This window comes from Chiroxiphia lanceolata, chromosome 1 (genome assembly GCF_009829145.1).
Source record: "Chiroxiphia lanceolata isolate bChiLan1 chromosome 1, bChiLan1.pri, whole genome shotgun sequence".
Classification (NCBI taxonomy): Eukaryota; Metazoa; Chordata; class Aves; order Passeriformes; family Pipridae; genus Chiroxiphia; species Chiroxiphia lanceolata.
In genome coordinates, this window is record NC_045637.1 from 129644270 (window position 1) to 129665688 (window position 21419).

The 21419-nt window shown below is 40.7% G+C and overlaps 1 protein-coding gene across 2 annotated transcripts in view; it reads right to left on the reverse strand.

The window, feature by feature from the left end:
* Positions 1–18654, reverse strand: part of GLCCI1 (glucocorticoid induced 1) — a 53499-nt gene extending 34845 nt beyond the window's left edge. The window contains exon 1 of one of the 2 annotated variants that reach the window (XM_032687221.1): positions 17701–18654. In XM_032687221.1, coding sequence (XP_032543112.1) covers positions 17701–18142 — 442 coding nt within the window. In that variant the 5' untranslated portion in view covers positions 18143–18654. The remainder of the gene's footprint in view (positions 1–17700) is intronic. The other variant, XM_032687211.1, reaches the window with a different exon arrangement.
* Positions 18655–21419: the final 2765 nt, after the last annotated feature.

The window sequence follows — 21419 nt, forward strand, 5'->3', positions numbered from 1 at the left end:
GTGACCAATTTGCATTTTAAGAAAGGTCTCTGAACAATTAAAAGCAGCATGAAATCCAAAATAAAGATGACAAATTTTAAAAATGAAACTAGTTTTTACATTTGCACTGAAACACAAGTGTACCTAAGGGGTACAGAGCTACAAAGCATTCTTCCAACTGTCCTTGTCATGCTATGGCACTATGCTACTCTCTCAGGTAGCCCAAGTTTTGAAAATTTCTCAAAAACACTTTTTAAAATAAGTTAGAGACAATGCACAGATAAACAGGTAAAGACAATGTCTGAAGATGAGGAAATTAAGACTAAGTATACCTTTGTAAACTTTACATTTAAAAAGTCTTGCTGCCAAAAGAAACCAACCAAGAAAGCACAAGCCCAAAAACCACAAATAAAATATATACAATCAGATAATGAGCTATGGTCTGTGTCTTGTTCTACACACAGAGGAAAGGCAACAGCAATCCCATTACGACTAACATAATACTATTACAACACAACAGGAAAAAAAAAGCACTACCAAAAGTTACTACATTTTTGTTTTTCCATGGTAATCTTGGAAGTGGACTGCAGGACACTGTCAAAACCTAAAGCCAGGAAAACGAAAACTTTTGGACATGGTTTCAAAAGTCCCTCCTCTTCTTCAGCATAACTTACAGGAAACAAACCACTTCCCAACTGCATGAACCAGTTCCAGTTAATACTAATTTAATGCAATCCCTATTCCACTGTTGTCTGTGCTCTTTCCATTGCCTTTGAGACGGCATGCATAGATATGTCAATCCACCTACTAAAGTGATTCACTGAGTTAAAACATAAAGACAACTAAAATGCATTCCCCCAAAGTCATAAATACACAGTTTTCCCCATTACAGGCAGAGTTGACATAACATAAAGGGCAGAAACAACCCCAGGAGAGCGAGAAGGAACAGCAGGGCTGCAGCAGCACTGAGCTCTGTTCGATAATAGTTTCGGCTCCTCACCCTTTATATCATTAGATCATAAAAAATACAGAAAAAGGGATCTGTAAGCATGAAATTTGAAGGGACTTCTACAAGTTAGCATTTGACAAACTGTCTTGTACAGTAATGTACTTAGAGATGACAGGATGTCACGGAGAGCAGCATTGTACTGGACCACAACAGTGGCACATCAGATCAGCTTAAACTGTTCTCTAAATATTAAACCTGCTCTCAGGATTTATTTCTTAATTTTGCTTTTCTCACCTCATCCTAAGTCTGGCTTCTCACTATGCTAGGGAGCTACTACAAAACTTTCACTTCTCCCCAAACTTTCATTATCAATTAAATGTTGATGCTACTGTCATGAATATCCTTCTCCAGACCAAATCACTTTCTCTGGATAGAAACTTAATGCTTCTCACAGAATCAAGTACCATCTGACAGCTGAAGCACTTCAACAGCTCCTGGACACAGCCAACAGACTTCAGCATTCAAAAAGGCTTCAACGCGATCAAGACATCTCTAAAATTATAGACTGATTTTATGTAAGTTTCAGACTACACCTCATCTGACAATATCTAAGCATATGAATGAGTAAGTCAGGAGGATTCTGTTGTCTTCCTCAGTGACATCTAACACATCTCACAAGAAGCTCAGCTCTACCTCCAGAACAAGTGAACTTAGGAGAACAGCGCTGAAGCAGTGTAACGTTACCTGAAAAAGTCAGCTAGAAATTAGAAAAGCAAAATATAAGCTTGCAGGAAGGTAAAATACCCCATGTGTTATTTAAAATACGCCACAAGTTTAATGGCATGTATTTAGAGCCTACTGCTACACTATTCCAGTTATAAATAATGTTACGCAGAACGACAGAAGGATCCACCTCAATACTACAGCTGGTGAAATTCGGCATGATCCTACCTCCCAGCAGGAACCAACTAAAACAAACTGCATGAAATCACAGTTCTGCATGCTGGATTGAGAGCAAAGAGAATCCTAGTTATACCACCTAGACTGACTGAAAAAAGGTTTTCATTTCTCTGACAGCAAAATGTAATTCAGTAAGAGACTAACACGACAACTCTTTTGAAAAGGACATAGGGCTCAAATAAAACCATCTGCTACAGCTCTAAAATGAAGAGCTTGCCTTCCCATCCAGCATAGAGGCAGCTAACCTGTGCATAATCTGAAAGCCATGTTCACAGTCCATTCTTAGCTTAAAGAATGCTTTGTGCCACACGTGCATGGAGGAAAAACACCTGCAGCTGAAGAGCATTGGTAGCATTATAAAAACTGCTTCAGCTAAATCCACCAGAGCTCGTCTGTCAACATCTTTTCTTCCCATCTTTCTCTCAGGAGTGAGCAAATGCTGTTCAAGTTTGGCAAGAACTTTTCCATTCACATCCTTGCATGGATATAACCAGCTTCAAAAGACTAAATTACCTTAGGAACTTCTCAGATGACAGAGACTCTTCTCAAGTTGAGTCAAAAACATGAAGTATTAATATTGTCATCTCATTATTGATGTCAGCTAATTGTGACACTCTCCTGCCATAAGATTAGACACATTCTTGCAGTAAGATCTTGATTTTTCTCTTGAAAGTTTGTTTTAACTTAAACTATTAAGCCAAGAAGCCAAGTTATGACATTGTGAAATATCAGTACTAAATTCCAAAATAAAGTTTCATGAGATGTTTCTCTTCAGTTTAGTTACCAGCACTCTACAGAACATTCTGGTTAAGAGCTACTACTGAAGTGAGTCCCAAGCTTAGGACTCATCCATTCCCGAAGAATTTCAGATTTTACATAGGAAATTAATATTAATTCCAAAAATACTCAAGACTCCTGGAAGTTCTTATTTCAATGGACATCCCCAGTCTGCTTAAGACACTTTTCAAGAGCCACAAAGTCAGAGTTCTAGTCGTCAGGCTTGAAGGATATGCAGAGACTGTATATCACCCTACAAATGAGTATTAGGTATTTCTAGAGCATTCCTACCGGACAGGACAACAAATTTACAACAATCTACAAACCCAACCAGATGCAGAAGTGCCTGTGTGAATGCCTCTTAAATAATGAAGCACTTGGGAATGCAGTCCAAGAAATCATAAACTAGAAATGGAAAGCTGAATATTAAAGAATGGTGACCCACGGCGACCTTTAAGAAGGATGGCCCAACACCACTTAGGTCACAGTTCCCACAGCAGCTACTGATGACTGTCCCACACATCTAGCTAAAACTCCCCTCTTCTGTTACACCTTGTACAAGCAGGAAAGATGGACACCTCTCCTCTTCCTTGCTTTGGACAGCGATTCCTTGAGTATCACAACAAGCAGATTTTCAGATTCAAGAGGAGTAAGTCTAGGACAAGTCTGGGCAAGGGGTTTTGCCTTTCTGTTTGCTTTTTAAGCAAGTATATAGTGACACTGCGCTGATTCCTGAATGTATTGGTCTTTTCTGCTCTGATTATACAGGGAGATGGTCAAACTAGTGCATGTTTATTTGCAGAACTTGTCTCTATGACTTTGCGAGGAAAAAGACTGAATAATGGGGATTTAGAGGCCATTTAAAAAAAAATATTTCAATCTTCATTCTCAAGAAGGCTTTCCTCTTGTAACTGGAGCCAAAATCTCTCATGAAAAAGATTAACAAGGGATTTGGGGTACCCTGAAGTTTTATTCCAGAGGACAGATCTACTGGCTCAAAAGACATTTCCCATTTGCCAGTGACTGACAGACTTGTTTCTGACCCAATCTGCAAACTGGCTGAATGACTGCATTAATGGTTCAGAGCACACTGTTTCCCATGTACTGTTCATAGAAAATAACTAAAAATAGGATTTTAAATAGCATCTTAAAAAAACCACTGCACTCTAATATGTAATTGAAAAGACATGAAGTTACTGCACTTTCCTTCATAATTTCAAATTATACATCTTAATATCTTTAGTAGCTTAAAACAAAGCAAAATACTAGCTTTTTCAAACATTTAAAATGCAGTACAATGTTTTGCTACCAAAATTATACTTGTAAAAGGATATAAGACACAGTCATTTTAAATTACCTTCTGATACATCTCTAAAAGTACTGTACATTCAGCTCCATACAACGTCTGTCTTCATTATGTGCACCACATTGGTTTTGGTTCAGTTGTACCAACTTCAGAAATTATTCCCAAGTTTCTATTTTTAGAAATCAAGAGAGAGAATGACTAAAAATGAAGAGAGAATGACATTCTGAAGTAAATACTCTAAACAGACTGACACAATCCACTCTTAATTTCCTCTCATTATCCTAACTGAATAAAAAAGGCACAGAACAGCACCATAATCTAACCAAGGCTCCAACAACCAAACTGAACAAGCAGAAAACAAGATCTCTCTTGATGAGATCTAAGATCTTTTCAGAGATCCAGGTCCATGAATTATGTCCTTTCTACATGCAAAAATCTTCAGGGGAGAAAAAAAAAATAAAGAGGGGAACTAGTTTTCCACACAGATCATTCTACAGTTTGGTAGTCGGGGCAGATTTAGTTTTGTACCTGACAAGGCTTATGAGGATTCAAACTGAACTGCATAAAACACAAGTCTGTAAAGACAGGAGGTAGCCTGTACTGGGAAAACAAAGTAAAACAAAACCAGCTTGGCGCTTCAAAGGAAAATCATACACACTGACCCACAGTACAGGACTTAGAAATCAACCATATTGATTTATCTTTTATCACTATGGCTAACACATCTAAAGAGGGAAGAGGTCTTCTCATTAGTCACTGAATCCAACCAGCACACCAAGGCATTTCCTTCCATCAAGGAGGCTTCATGCACAACTCTTCAAGGACACACAGCTCCATTTACCTAACTGCACATACAAGAAGGCACAAGGCACAGAGCTAGGCTATAGATACCCAGAGGAAGCGGGACACGTGGATGAATTTGCTGGCATATTTCACTGGACCTACAGCTGACTCAATCTTGGTTGCCTATGCATGTCTGTTGAAGTAAGGTCTCTGCCTCCTGTCCCTTATTCCACCCAATTACAGATCAAGTAAAACGTGACTGCAAATATCTTTCAGAAGTCAGATTTTGTTCACAGCAAAACTCCCCTGTTTAAAATCAACATTATCCTTAGAGATCAAACATAGAAAGAACGCTCTAATCTCAGTAAGAAAAGTAAACAAACCATCCGGCAGAAAGTTTCAGTGCTCTAAAGCTAAGTTATTCGTCTAACAAGGATTACTGCTGGCATGTATAGGACCTGTGGCATTTAATATCACAAAAGCCTGCTTTGTTCAACAGATGTAACCTACACATTTGCACTCTTCTAACAGGACGCCATGTAGGTAAAACACTACTTTCAAATCGTTCAGATTTTTATGTATTTCACATTTTTAGAACGTATTTTTTTCCTTAAAGTTATTACTTCAACTTTAAACACCACACAAATACCTAAATTTAGTATCATTTAATAAAGTATCTAAAAAGTTCCTAATTTAAGAAGTTAAAACAAAATTGATTGGAGCTAAGCAGCTAAGTACTTGAGAAAAAACACACCGAAACACACAATCGGTCATTAACTGTTATGTACTTCAGTAGATATAGAAAATTTTCCTCCTTTTAGTTCATTAATTTAGATCTTTTGAATGATTTATTCTATCTATCCAATACTGAGAACCAATTTGGGAACCAAAAACAGTACTAAAGCTTGGGGTGTTATTTTTTTTTCTTCCGGTATATTATTAAATAAAGTCTTAAAGGTCATTATAAACACAATTAATTCAGTAACTAAAGAAACTACCACCTTTGTTGAATAAATTTGGTGACACTGAATGGATGTCTGGTGCTGTTATAACAATAATACTTAAAATCTAATAAGATGTAGAAAGTGAGGGGTTTGTAACACTTCATTCTAATTCCGCTTTCCATAAAAATGCAGCTGGACATAACAAATTAAACAACTTAAATCAAAATGCATGATTCTGATTTTCATAATCAAAATACTCAAAGAACTGTAATTAATGCACGGGGGCTATACAATGCCATCATAAAGATCACCAATTATTAGAGATAGCATTCTCCTAGCTAGGGCTAAGTATACTAAACAAGAATAGTAATTTTATCTGGAAAAAATATTGAAAAACAGAAATGTAATACCAGATTAAAACTGATTGCCTACATCAGTGTCCAACTTTAATGGTTAAATAAATTACCTTTTCATTATCAGTTAAAGACACAGAAACAAAAGACTAAAAACAACTTCCTAAACCTGGAGCCCACTTCGCAGCTATCACTGACAAAACACAATAACTTCAAAAAAGATTACAAACTCAGTCTTACAGCAGCTGAGTATTTTGCCCTCATGATTCCTACTGGAAATGTGATCCAGGAAGATTTTTTTCCCCCTGATGGTTTCAAGTCTTCTTATAGTTTTCTATATAAGCATTTACCATCTCAAACCAAATCACTAATCGTGTCCTAGCACTAACTTCAGCTCTTTCTTCTCAACTCTCCATCCCCTGGATTCTAAAAAAGCAACTGTATTTTCACTCAGAGCAGATTTTTTTAGCATCACACAGTAGAACTCCTAACCTAGTAGTCCTTCTCTGGGTCTGCTCCAGTTTGATTTTACCTTTCTTGAATTGTGGAGCACCAGAGGAGTGTGCAGGATCCCATACAATGCCTCATCAGGCTCCTATGTGGCCAGCTGCTCTTCATGCAAGACCCACCCTCTACCCAGTACTTTTTCAGTCACTTCTTGTTGGCAGTTTAGAGATCTCATGATCACTCAGCTCCACCCTCCAGCATTTTCAAATCAGATGCTCCTCCTTTGAGGAAAAGATATTCTGCTCAAGTACAACCTCGCATACATATACCTCCCCCCTTTTTTTTTTAACCTCTAAATCTCACTTTTCAAACGTATTATTTCAATTCCCATGGTTCTTAAACTCTTCTTGCATCATTTTCCTGCGTACTAATTAAACCTCTCAAAATTCATGAAGCATTTCATCACCCTAATTTTAAAATTTGCCTAAGCAGATAAGATCTACTTCCCATCTAGGAAATCAGTTTTCCTATCAAAACCACCAAGTTAGCATGACACAACTTGGAAGCTCATTTTGCACTTCAACAGTTCTCTCTGGTTTCCACCATCCCTTCAAATTTCTTCTGAAGTTTCACCAACTGGTGTCTAAATTTTAGAACTGGACGCAATGTTTTTCACATATTTAAAACATCAGTATTGTATATTCTATGCTCAGGTATCTACTATCAAATGGTGTCACCTCCTATTTACAAGATTGCCTTAGAAATCTGAAGGCAAGTGTCAATTTCTGAGTAGGCTTTTCTAGAATCCTGCAATGGAGATCTCTGAATTGACTTTATTAAAATATGCAATCTGTATTTATTATAGTCTCAGTTATTCCTAATTCCAAATTACTCTCATCCTTTACAATTTTTTTCCTAAATCTTTCTGGGTTAAAAGTCACTGCCATTATGGAAGTGATTTCTTAAGACTTTGTTCTGGTGAGCAGAAAGCATTGAAAAAAATATCTGTGTTATTTCCTCTGAGATTTTTCCTACTGCTCCTTAGAGTTAATTTTGAAACCATACATTCTAGCAAATCAGTCTCAGATCACTCTTCATCTTTTTTTCTTGGTATCAAACAGCTGCAACTACTTTTTCCTTATTTTCCAATTTGCTTGTTTCTATTGTCTGTCTTAAAGCATAAAAAGTCTAAGTCTGTTCGGGTTTTAACAATTCTCACTTTCAAAAAGTGACTGATAATATGACATTCTTTCCTCAGTTCTCCCTGCTGAATCTTGCAGGCTCTCTGTTTATTCCTAACAGCCTTTTTGAGGTAAGTGTCCAAGCAATCAGATCAAATCCTTGAGGTTTTCTATGTCTGAAAGACTCCAACAGTGTTTACATTTTTCATTAAAACAGATTCTCTTTGTATTGAAGACAGAGTAACACTGTTCAGACAATTTTTCAAACTATTTCCTTCTGAAATCCAAAACTTTACTCCAGATTTATAGATTTTAAACAATATCTCTATGTAGGATCTTTTGTTTTGCTATATATGCATGCAAATTTGCAGAACTAAACAAAGGCTAGATCTAACATTTACTGTATATACAGTGGCAGCACAATCATTTCTTCCCCTTCTCCCACATTTTCAATTGCCACACGTGGTAATTCCTATCCTCAGTGTGGCCAATCTGAGTTTTCTGCTACAAGTCTTGCAATCAAAAGATCTCTCTGCATCCTTCAACTTCATATTAAAGGCTATACACAGCACTAAACAAATCATGAGACTCCAATCATCTTAATAGGCTATATCTGTCTTTGGAAGAAATTCAGGTAGATGTATGCATCAGTTTCTCACATCTAATATTTTAAATAATATATGGACTGCACACATTGATAAACAATTTGTTTTGAAAGAATGAGTCTCTCTTTCTTACAGTAATGTTAAAGTTATTTGGATCTCCAGTGTGGACAATGTCCTATACTGAGTATGTGTCTCCAGTCACTTCCTTGTATGGATATTTCTCAAATACACATTACTTTCACATGCATGAGTTAATTACATTTTTGCCCATCAGAATTTTTCTCTTCCAGATTAGGACTTTTTCTTGTCCCCCCTTGAAAAGAACATCAAGTATTTCAAATGTATTTTATGGTTTCTTTGTGGGGGAAGAAAACATTGCAAAGATGATTATTCTGGGCAGAGTACCAGGTACAAAAAAGGAGCCACTGAAAGTGAAATACCAGAGAAATCAAGAGTATGAGAGAAAGAAAGTATAAGGTATTCCATTGTCAACTGCCACAGTTAAGCAGACACAGCTATCAGTTAAGAATGAAAATTTAAGACCTTCAACAGAAATCTACTTCTGTGAAGACAGCTTCTCCTTTAACCTGGCAAGCTTCCCAACTACTGTGTAAACCTAAGTTTCATTCTGCATTCTTCAGCAGTTAGCTGATATTTTTAGAGTTACACTGGTCAAAGTCTGTTCCGGGGCACTCAGCATAAAGCTGGGTTTAACTTTTAGCGACCAAGTCAACTCTCCATTGCTTTGAGAAGCAGAAAGTTAAGATAACACGTATAACAAAAGATTTAGAATAATATATGCTGGATGCGAAGGTGTAACACCTAAATGCATAGCGTCAACACTGCAAAGCCTCCTGGGTTTCACAGTGTACTTTCCAGGGCTCCAGACTCCAGAAAGACTGATTAGCTGACACATGGCACTGAATTTAAGCTGACTCTGTACAAGAAGTGCCCTCACCAAATCCCTCCAGAGCATAGACTGCACCACAGTATAGATACCTCTTATAATCACCAGCATTTTCTAGTCTTACTGGGTTAGTGAGGTCTGCTGTGACATACAGAAAGGGTGTCACTGAGACCATGTTAAATACCTACAGAAACTCATAGGTCTTGTGGAGCTGGCTCCTACACACTGTGTGTCTTTGTGGCCTGATGTCCGGAAACACAGTCCAAAATTTACAAGCTTTATCCAGCAATATTTCTGATCCAGCACAGGTGCAGTGCTTCATCTACTGAAAGCAACTGCACTGTTATCCCTGGGAGCTACACATTCACAAACCTGGGCATCTATATCTGCACTTAGTAGCCAATTGCTGACTGCATGACATAATTTGAAGTAGGCTTTGTATTTACAGACTAATTTCTGCAGACTACAATTAATTGAATTAGCTAGTGATCAATACTGAATAATCAAATTCGTTTTCTGGTAAGAACACATTATTTCCAAATCACAGCTTAGTCTCCAAATGCTGAGAGAGGTTGAGAAATTAAGAGTTTTGAATTTTTTTTAGTACTGCAGCCTAAGCATCTGTATTAGAATACTTAGCTTTTTTCTAACCATGAAGCTTTCTTAAAAATGACGGTATTCAGGTAATCCAGCTAGCAAACCTTCACAAATTATTTATTTCAGAACTCCAGAATAAGCACTGTACACCAAAACAGAGATTAAAAGGCACACAATATGACAATACCCATATTGCCATACATTTAATTGGTTCACAGCTGAGTGGTTACTTTTACAGGAAACATTTCTAAAAGACAGATGTAGACATGCTGCATAAATTAGTTTCAAGTCTGTAGTACGAACACCAGTGATCTTGCAATGAAGGCAGAAATTAGTGTTAATTCTTGAAATTCAGAACTGCATCTACAACTAATCTCCTTGTTTAATGCCTGGTGGTGTGAGCAAAGGAAAGGAGGATGAAGCTAACCTTGTTCATGCAGGTGACTTGCACTGTTCAAGGAATGGGACACTTAACTAATTATTATTCTGGTCTAGACTATCTCGCTGCAGATTGAGAAGAAAATATTCTACAGTGGATTGCAAATTATTCAAGAACCATGACAGAGCTGCTATCATTCTGTTCTTAGTCACTGCTCTTATGAGCAAAATATGACACACCTCCTAGAGAGGAAACAGAATATGCTGTTTGGGTAAAACTAGCTTCAGGTTGTGCAAAACAAGTGGCATGTAAGAACTAATGCTGTTAATCACTCACTTGTATTTGATTCAGAGAACAAAACCCATTGCAAACAGCTACTCCTCAATTTAACACTCACAACAGTGAAAGTTACATTCTTATAAACACCAACACCTGTGTCATCATTTGTTAGCGCACATGCAACACTGAATAAGGAGGTCTAATACAGTACCCTGCATTAAGGTTTTAGACGTAGCAGGCTTATAACATTTTATGACCTACTGGGAAGCATATATAGTCTCCAAAGCAGCAATATCTAATACAGAAAGCTAATTAAGAGATCTACTACAACAAAAAATGTAAACTTTCTATCAAAACCACCTTCACTGACCCAACACCAACTGGTTAATTCCTATTTACAAATTGTTTGTGCAGAAAACTTACGTGTAGACACCCACACCTCCTGAGTGGTTTTTTTCTCCCTATCAGAGAAAACTAATCTGTTTCTAACAGGCTGACTGTCAATAGTTTGGTATGAAGCAGCAGCAGCAGCAGCTAAGAAGTGGTGCATACACCAAAGGAGCAGAGAAAGTGTAGGAGTAAAATGAACACAACCAGGGCAGAGACAGGATTACAAGGCCAGAGACAGCAGGCTGAGGGCACTCCCCAGCATGGTCTCACCTGGCCTGGCTGTGTTTCCAGATTTTCCAGGAGCTACATGCCGCCTTCTGTCTTAATAACAAAAGACACAGTCTGAGCAAAGTTATCACCAGACAGTCCAAGGGGACAATGTAAGGAAACAGCTCTGGTCCTAAGTCCAGATCACAGAGCTGGTAGATTAAGAAAGGGTTCCTGACAGAGCATTTATTTCAGTGTCAGATATGGATGAATGATTCCATGAATGAGTTCACAGCTTTGGAAAAATAAGAGCTGGAGAGACCAACTCACCATTCAAAAGGATTGGTATTACACACCGTATCATGATACTCTGTGTGGTATCCATACTGCAGAAGTCTCAAATTGTCATCCCTTTCAGGACCCATCAGCTATTTTCACACTTTAGCATTTAGTTTCCAATTCAAAAATAGTCATAATACAAATACTAGTTATGAACTTCAGACTCAAATCAGATGGGGGAAAAAAGCATAACTGAAGGACACTCTAATCTGGGAAGAAGTAAATACACACTGGGAATTATTACTCAGAATTAGATTATTAAGTACAAACACCCATTTTCTTTCACCCTAATTTCCAATTATCTTCATCTTGCAACTGCCCACACCTTAAAAATGGTGACACAAAAGAAAAGGGCATAATCTCAGGCTGACAAGTTGCTGTGATGTATCCCTTCTGACAATGAGATATGAATAATATTTTACTTGCTTGAAAATGCCTTAAGCCATTGTTTAGGCACTACAAGTTTACATGGGAGGCAGCACTGAAACAGAGAGAACTCAATGCATTTAAACACTAACATTAAAGCAAGATAATGATCACTAACAGTTAACTATCTTAATCCTTGAGCAAAATTTTCCAGTTGTATATCTTTAATACAGCATCATTTTATTCATCTATAAAAGACATTTAAAAAAACCGCTAATTGATGTTTAAACCCTACTACTTTAACAACTTCTCCTCAACATATGCAAAATCCATGGGGAACTAACTATTGTGTCAAGTGCTGGTAAAAGTCTTCTCTACTGAAGCAATTGCCAACTGATTTAAACAGTAACTTTCTTTTTTCACTATGGGTTAAAAAACATTATTACCTTCTTCAGATGAAGATCAACTGATGAAGTCTCATTAAAAAAGTATTTAAAATATTCACTTACACTGAAACATTGAGGAGCATATACTCTATTTCCAATACATCTGCATTGTTACAACTACTGCTTTCAAGTCCAGACTGAACTTAAACTTCAGAATTACTTCATCAGTTATCTTTATTATTTTTTTCATGATGATATATAGAGTAGTATTATGAACCCCATTTTAAAAATGGGGTTCCACTGTGAATTTTAGCTATACAACAAAATGTGTCAGTCTACACCTGGCAAACACTGATTTTTTTGGTAAGATTTTAAGATACACTCCCTTCATCTACCCTCTCTGCGTTTTAAGGTATATTTTAAGAACCTCTATTCCCCCCACCACCACAGGAAAGAAAACAACAAAACACAGGAACCATGAATTTCAGAAACCAAATTGCAGTATTTGCCACTGTTTTACTATGTACAGATGTTGGCAAGTAACTTGAGTTTAGCCATACATAACACACATACATTACTTGCTTACACCCGAAGAATAAGAATTAAAGGTCAAGTAGTGATTTAAAATAGGTATATGCATATATTTTGTAAGTTATTTTTTCCATGAGGCAGGGAGGTTCTTTCTTCATAGCTAATGCCTTGCTACAGCACTGTTCAAATTCAATGGAGAAAATACCTTTCTATTTTTCTTTCCTGCAGTTTAACACCTGAAAGAAGCTAAATTAATTTGTTTTAGGAAGCATATTTATAAAGGACATCTAACACACTATTCTCACTTAAAGTGATGTTAAAACATGAAACTAAAAAGCCTTTGAGTTCAAGACAACTGGATCAAATTTAGCCAGTGTCTTTTATTTCACCATATATTCCAATGAAAGCTATTTTGAGAAGAGAGAGGGACAAAGCTGGAGCAAAACTGTTTTGGTCATACAATTATGGGAATACTGCTATTATTCAGGCATCAGGAAATAGGAAGCGTCACAAAAATTACTTCCTTACCTACATTTGTTAGAAATAAAGGAAAGGTCTTCTTGATCTTTTGGCTTATGATGCCAAAATATTGCGTGGCTTGAATCCAAGCTATTAAAATACTTCTGCCTTTTGAAGTTTGAATTTTAGGGGAGGGGGGGCTAATACTGATATCCCTTACCAGCCTAGAGATCAGCAATATTGTCTGTCTTACGTCACTCCTCACTCCACTAGCCTAAAAAGAGATATATATACTTCTTACTCAGGACTGGGTTATGCAGTTGTTTTGCATCTTTTCTAACTCCTTTCTCTCACTAATGTTGGCAATGCTTCAGGAGTTATTTTGGGAAGTAAAAGACACTGGGAACCTTTAACAGCCAAATTGATTACAGAATTTTTCCTATGTCCTTAAAACTAATGTTTGTCTTCAGAATTTGACACGGAAAAAAGTTTGTGCTATACACTGTGTAAATGAAAGTCAGAAAAATACGAAGCATAATATTAGAGTACGACCAGAGTTAATACTAAACAAATCAAAGCATTTGATGAAAAAAATGTTGAACCTGAACCACATAGAAGTCATTTACACCCTCCACGTAAACAAAATATTCACACAATGTGAAAAAAAGCCACCCTAACAGGAAACTCACTCTCATATTTATACAAGCTACTTTACATAACAACAGAAACTACTGATTTTATCCAGGCAAGGCAAGAAAGAAGACAACTTGCTTTTTTTCTTTAAAGACACATCCACAAGCAAGTAGTAAGTTCTGTTTAACATGTCCAAGGGTTTGGCTTTTTTTGATTACTACTGGAATGTACTTTGTCATAAACCACACAGCTTCAAATTCTGTTGATTATGTTAGGTTATGCACTCAGAGTTCTATCAGATATATTCCCTTTTAGAAAACCATGTGTTATTACATTCAATCAGACACTTTTTCCATTGCCAACTCTCCAAAACATGAACACACACTATCAAAAAAAAATCTGCTAGTAAGGAATAAACATGTTTCAAGAAAGAGGAAAGGAGCGGACTGACCTGCACACAGCAGGTTTATCCTATGGTATCAGAAGATTTTTCCCCATCTTATTCCTTTTTTTTTTTTTAGCACCCTGGAAACAGTATATAGCATTCATGATTTCTTGCCCATTCAGTATCGATACTAACCAAATACTAATACATGCATTCATGGTTTCCTAACAACTAAAAATACTCAAATTTTCTTAAAGGAAATATCATCAAATTATTAAATGTTTACATTCTAAATACGCAGGGTGTTGCTGCAGAAAAAAAACATTTACAGCACAGTAGAAAGAAGGGAGAGAAAAATATGATGATAGGAGGAAAAACAGAACATGCTGCTTTCATTCATGTAGTGGTGATGTCACTGTGCCTGCAATGGTAGTTGCAGTGACCTGTAGAGGCTCAAAGCTGGAGTGTTTTCACAGAAATCTCCTTTATAAAAAGAACCTCTGGCAAATCAATAAAATATCCACAACAAAATGCCTTAGTAGAATAGTCAGTTCAAGGAATCTATAATGGAAAAGGTTGAAAGAATGCAGGGAAGGGGCAGGTGTCTTAAGAAGAAAAAAACATCTATCTATCAGAATCATGAGCAGTCTCCAGAACAAGCATATTCGTGAAACAATCCAAGTCAGACTGCAGAGCCAAAGACAAACATCTCCTGCCCTGGTGAGAAAAACAACAGGATTAAACCTACAGCCTAAGCTCACATTTTACAGCAGTGGGAAATGGCTTGGAAAAACTGACAAAAAAAACTTAATCAAGCCACTTCCCCAAGACTTGCATACTGATAACAACTATAAATAGCTGGAGTAGCACATTGTTTAACAAGCCACAGCAAGATGGTCCATGTCTGAAAACAGAACATTTCTGAATTTTTTTTTCCAAGTCCTCCATTATTACTGCAGCAGTACTCCAGTTCAGCAAGCAGTTTTCTATATACTACTATCACCACATAGACTACAAGCAATGCTTTTAGTACCATACATCATGTACTGAAATGCTGAGGAACGCACAGGGAAACAAAGACAAAATACTGCCCCATGGCATGCAACTATATTCCAAATGGTGCAAAAACAGATCTAGGTTTTGGAGGTAGAGAGGGCTGGGGGTTGGAAACCTTTTTTCATTCCCAAAACTGAAGAAATAGAGTATCTTATTACCCTGCCCGCTAGAAAATGGTGCCTGTATTTCGGTAAAATAAAGCTGTTGACGTATGCAATTGTGGTCATTATTAGGGCGATCACGTTGTTTTCATTCATTCATTCAGGATTTGCTAGAGGATGTCAGCTTCTGCAGCAGCAGCTGGCTTGACCTGGAGGAGGGGGAACGAATTCCTTCCAGCGCATACAGATTACAGGGTGCGCTTCTTAACGGACCACTTAGGATTTTATACACTGCACCCATTAAACCGAATCAAGCTATGTGTGCTGTTAACGAGGTTCACCGGGAGGCAAGCTCAAACAAGTTGAGTGACGGAAAAGTCATTCAGTACAAATCTACAACCTGATTTATTAAGGCTAAAATAGCCCACAGATGAAGAAGATTGAAACCACTTTCTAAAATTAAAATGTTCCCCCCAACAAAAAAATTCGTATGCAGTAAGGAAATACTTCACAGCTTTGCAGTAATCTTCCTTGCTTGCCGGTAACTGCCTGCATTCCTCCCTCTTCAATACACCTTAAGCGTAGACTTTATACACTGCACCACTACAATGTTTTCGTCCAGGTTCCCATAATTAAATAATTTAGAACGCTCATCATCAGCACCATCACTACTCATATGCACTGACTTTTTTTTTCTAGTTTTCCATTAGCATTTTCCAAAGGTTTCAGAAGGAAAAAAGGAAATCTACATTTAATGCTCCATACAGTGAAAAAAACTATGATCTTTAAAAATAGAGCTTGAATGAAGCAAAACCACTGAAGCTCAGTTCCATTTTCAAGCATGCAAAACTTCTGTGTAAATAGATGATCTTTTTCAAAAATAAATTACAACGTATCTCTGCTCAGATTATAACACAATCGATTTGGTCATCTGCATAAACAGATGCACAGGGCAAATTAGCCATGCCAAACTGGCACTGACATTTTGCTCATTCGCAAAAAAACTGCCCCTGTCCTAATGACAGATCTGCCCAAGTTAGAAATACTACAGATAGTAAGGTTTTACTACACATACAAACTGAAGGGGAGAACTGGGGAGAAGGTAAGATTCCACTGCTACAAAACATGCTGGCACCCAGCACCGACCACAACTTGCCACAGAAATGAAACACAGTAAGGCTTATGGAAGGGATAGAAAAAGCGAGGGGTATTGAACCATATAAAACGTTCCCAGAAAGAGATGATGTGAGACACCTGATAGCTACAACAGGATAACATGAAAAGTCCATTTAGTCTGATTCATTCAACTGCTAAAGTGATGGGGGAAGGAGGGAGGGAGGTAAGATGGCCACTGCTACTTTAACACATTCAATAATTTAACAGACAACCTGACGCAGGTTAAGTTGGACTTGCTGGGAATCAGTTTTACATTTTAAACTTTATAGGCCTATTTTGGCTGCACTGGAGGTTGGTTTGTTTGGTTTTGGAGTTGGGTTTTATTTGGTTAGGATTTTTTTACAATTTCAAGGATTCAGTATTAAATATCAGAAGGAGACTGTTATTTGTTTTTAAACATCTCAGTATGGGAATTTCCTTGTTTGGGAGTCTGCGCTTGAAAACATCCCATCTTTTAACCTAAGATGCTATAAAAATGCAAGTCTAAGAAACTGAGCTCTGCAGAAAGGAAGAGCGTTTGAGGCTTGGGTTTAGCACACACTTTGGAACTCGGCTGTGACATCTCAGATATAAATCTAACCCATTAACACCCCTACTAAATAGTTACAGCTGTAGACAGGGAAGCGGGTTAATTTTAGGCTCGTTCCTCTACTACACACCTCCGCTGCCAGGGCCCGAGCTCAAGGGTAGAAAGAAGAAGGAGCACCGCGGTCGGAGCCCCCGATGCTCGCCCCCGGAGGGACCGGGCTGGGCAGGGGGAGCCGCCGGAGGGGGACCCCTGGGCCTCGCCCCAGCTCCGGTCCTCCCGGGGCCTCGCGGAACAGGGGGGTGTTCTTCCCAAGCAGGGTCTCCACCTCGACCGAAACGGAGGATGACATTTCAGGGGGCGCCTCCCCCCCACCTCGAGGGAGGGCGACGGGACGAAATGTTTTTTTCCCCTGTTCGGCTGCACTCCTGGCAGGGCAAACGCGGGCACGACACCTGACCCGAGGGGTGGGGGGAGGGAGTGTTTTAGGACTCACCCTCGCTCCCCAAGGCTCCAGAGGGGCTGTTCCGGCCGGGCTGGGAGTCCCCCAGTCTCCGACCCCCTCTAGCCCGGGGGGAGGGAAAAACGCAGCCCCAGAGCGGGTAGCAGAGCCCAGGGTGCCCGGAGGCTGGGCGGCCCCAGCCCATACGGCAGCCCGGGGGGCAGGGGAGCGGGACCGGCTTTGTCCCGGTGCTTTACCTCTGTACACGGGGGAGCTGGGGCTCCGTCTCTCAGGTGAGCTGCTCCTCCTGCTGCCGCCGGTCTCCGGCGAGCGCCGCTGCCTGCCCTTCACCCTGCCCGGCTCCGCTCCGCCGCCTCCCGCTGCCAGCGGCGGCGTCGCGCTAGGCGGTGGAGGGGGACTGCCCCCGCCGCGACCCCCCGGCCCCGTGCCGCTGCCCACCGAGGCGGAGGGGGATCGGGTCGGGCTGTGCTGGTTGCCCCGCAGGAGCTGGTACGGGACGGTCGCTCGGATGGGCTGGAGTAGCCGGCTGGTCCCCGCCGCGCCTCCCCCGGCGCCGTTACCGGGGCCCCCGGCCGTGCCGCAACCGGCAGTGGGGGACCCGGCGGCGCCGCGCCTCATCCTCTGCGGCGGGGGCTGGTGGTGGGACGGGGGAGTTTGGGAGGAGCTGGACGAGGACATGGCGGGGATGCGCAGGACCCCGCGGGTCACTCGCTCCGACGGCTGCGGGGAACCCGAGCTCGGCCTCCGGCGCCCCGCATGCACCGGCCGCGGGGAGAGGAGGAGGAAGGGGGGGAAGGAGAGAGGGGGCGGGGCGGGACGAGCGCTGCACGGCCCGAGGGAGTCTCCGCGCCGCCTGCCCAGCTGCCCCCGGCGCTTCCTATCGGCGACGGCGGCTGCTGCTCCCACGCCAGGCTCTGGCCATCGCTGCCCGCCCCAGCGTCGAGAGCACCAGGGGCGCTGCCGAGCCCAGCGGCCGCTCACATCGTACAACGCTGCCGGCTCAGGGTGGTCGCCGGCGGGGCGCGACGAGGGTACACGCTGCCCGAGGAGGGAGGATGGGGAGGGGGGGAGGCGCTCCCAGCCAGCTCCTGCTCCAGCTCCTGCCCCCGCCGGCGCCACAGAGCTGCAACGACCACCATCCGCTCGCCGCGCCGCCCGCCCTCCGAATGGCACCGCGCAGCCCCGGCGCCTGGCCGCGACGGGCAGGGGCGGTGGGCGCGCGCGCTCATTGGGCGCCACAGGGGCGCCAGCGCAGGCTCCATTGGCCAGCGGCCCTGTCGCTCTTAACACCTAGCCAATGAAAGCGCGGCGACCCGCGGCGGGGGCGGGGCGTCGGGGCAGGAGGCGTGGCCAGTGGCGGTGGGGGCGGGCTGTGGGAAGTGGGATGTGGCGGCCGCGGGAGGGGCGGGGACGGGCCCGGGTTCGGTTTTGGGGTAGAGGGGTACAGCGCCCGGTGGGGGAATGGGGGACAGCAGCCCCTGAGGTGCCAAGATGCGCTTCTGAGTTCGCAGTGGACTTTATGGCGATGCCGGCTTGGCACTGACTAAAGAGAACCAATGCTCTGGACCAAGTCTTGCACTGCCCCTGTTCCCAGGGGACTCTCTGCCTCTCCTTGCTCACAACACTCCCTTGCGGGGACGGCTGAGAAACAGCCAACATTTCCTGCAACAAAGTTTATTCACACCCATCAAGCCTTTAAAATATTTTTACTTCTGTTAGAAAATCAAGATGTTCTTCAAAGTCTAAAGTGTAGTTTCATCATTTCCTATATGTGTATATGGAATTAATTTTTTTCCCAATGTACATCCAAAAACAGTTCTCAAAGAATGTCAAGAGGAAAGCAAAGAGTTTTACAGTAATATTAAAAAAAGTGCTTTTGTTCTAGGAGAAAAAGCTCCCACAAGATGAATTGATAACACAAGACAATGAGACAGAAACAAAATAAAGATTAGGATGAGTTGCTTAATAGCTAAGAAAATAAATGGCTGTAAGATCAGAAAGATAAGTTGAGCTGAGTCCTTCAAGAAAGCAGTGTTTATGTTGGATCTGATGCAAATAGGATGCTAATGGAGGTGAAGGAAAATGCAGGGAGTCTTGCTATGTGGAGGAAGTCAGCTCAGTGTGATGGCCTCTCAGATTCAAACTGCAGGCATTAAGAGAACAAAAAGGACACGGAATATAGATAGAATTAAAATAGCTGGTGTTTCATAAGCTGTATTCTACTATATTAGCTACTGCCTTCCAATCTAATCAATCAAAAGTGTCACACAATTAACTATATCCCTTGTACTCTTTTTGATTATATAACAAACACTGGTCTTACACACTTCAGGTTACTACACTTACTCTATAATTCCAAAACTGTCCACAGTTATCCCTTGGTAGCACAGGAACCAGTCGATAGTCCCAGTGAGAAACTGTATTCTCGGAAAATGCTTCTATTCATGGGCTGTTAGCGAGACTTTGTTTGCACTAGCACCATGTGACGCAGTCGCCGCGGTTATGTTACAGAAAGGGTTGGAATAATACACCCCACATCCACATGAACATGTGCTCAGTCAACAAAGCCACTCATATAAATTAATTTTAAGAAAAATCAGCAGCCGTGTATTTTTCCATTAGTCCAGTCTTTTTGTTTTCTGTTAGCATGACACCAATTTGTTTGTATAACTGGGCTGTAGAGACTTTTTCCCCCAAGTATTTTACACTGTGCTTAATCACAGCTATGAAGTGCATCTAGTTTATTTTTTCTGCTTCAATGCACTGGGATCAAAATGGCTGGAAAGCATTCACCTGTAGTAGCTGTCTGCCCACACTGACATCAGTGGTGTTTTAAACAATAAGCACATTTTCCTCTGTCTGTAACTTTGTCAGCTAACATTGCTGAGACCGTAATGTCTTATAGACCAAAACTCATTCGGTGTCAGCTGAGAGAAGGTGCATCTTTGACTAAGACAATAGCTGATATGTGCCAGCTATTGCCAGTGCTCAGGGTCACATCAGAATAAAATAAAGATGAACTAGTATAACTCTTGAATTTATCTGTTTAAAAACTGGTTTACAATGTCTAAATTTTGCAGTTTCCATCATGTTCTTTCCCATCAAACAAGCAAGATATTTGAGCATGAAGAACAGATGCATAAAGACAAGGTAAATGCCTGACACAAAGAAAAGCCCCAAAACAAGATACATATACACCCCACCACACCACAGCCTTACAGTCCAAACTGAACCAACATTTTGCCTGCCTTCAAAGCAACTGAAGAAGGAAAGATCAACTGAGGCTGCTCCCAGTCAAATGGTTACCAGGCACATCAACAGCTGTACAGGGGAGACTTTGCTCCCCAAAAGTTATTTCCGTCCTCATTCCTTCTTAACTAGAGTTAGCATACATAGTGTAACAGCACAGTGCCATGTGCCCAGGAAACAGTGATTTCAGAAAAGATGAAGAAAGTATTCTTACTTGTTTTAAAGTGGAATGCCAACTGCTGAATTTTTCAGTATGTTTTTCATCTAGGTTTCAGAGTACTTCCCTTAGGGAATACCATTGCTCTGTAATATTCAGAAGATATTACAGGGAAAGCAAAGCAAAAACTGAGCTCCCATCAGAGTCTTCATGTCTTTCAGAAACCCATGTTTATTTTAAATACCCTGAGACAACTTTTCAAAAGCCATATAAGAGGCATTTCTTGCTTTTCTTTTCCATTTTAAGAAACTACCTTGTCATCTGGTATGTGCTTCAGGGAGTTTATACTGGAGGTAACGGGTATTTCTGAATCTTAAATCCTTCTGGGAGACACAGACATCGTTAACAAAGCTTCTGGGAGAGGCATCCTGAGAACAGTGGAAATTATACATCACAGCAAGAGCATGAGAGACAGGGAGTGAACTTAGGGAGTGGGGCAGTGACAGGCAAGTGTGAATCAAAGCTACACACATCTCTTCTACTATTATC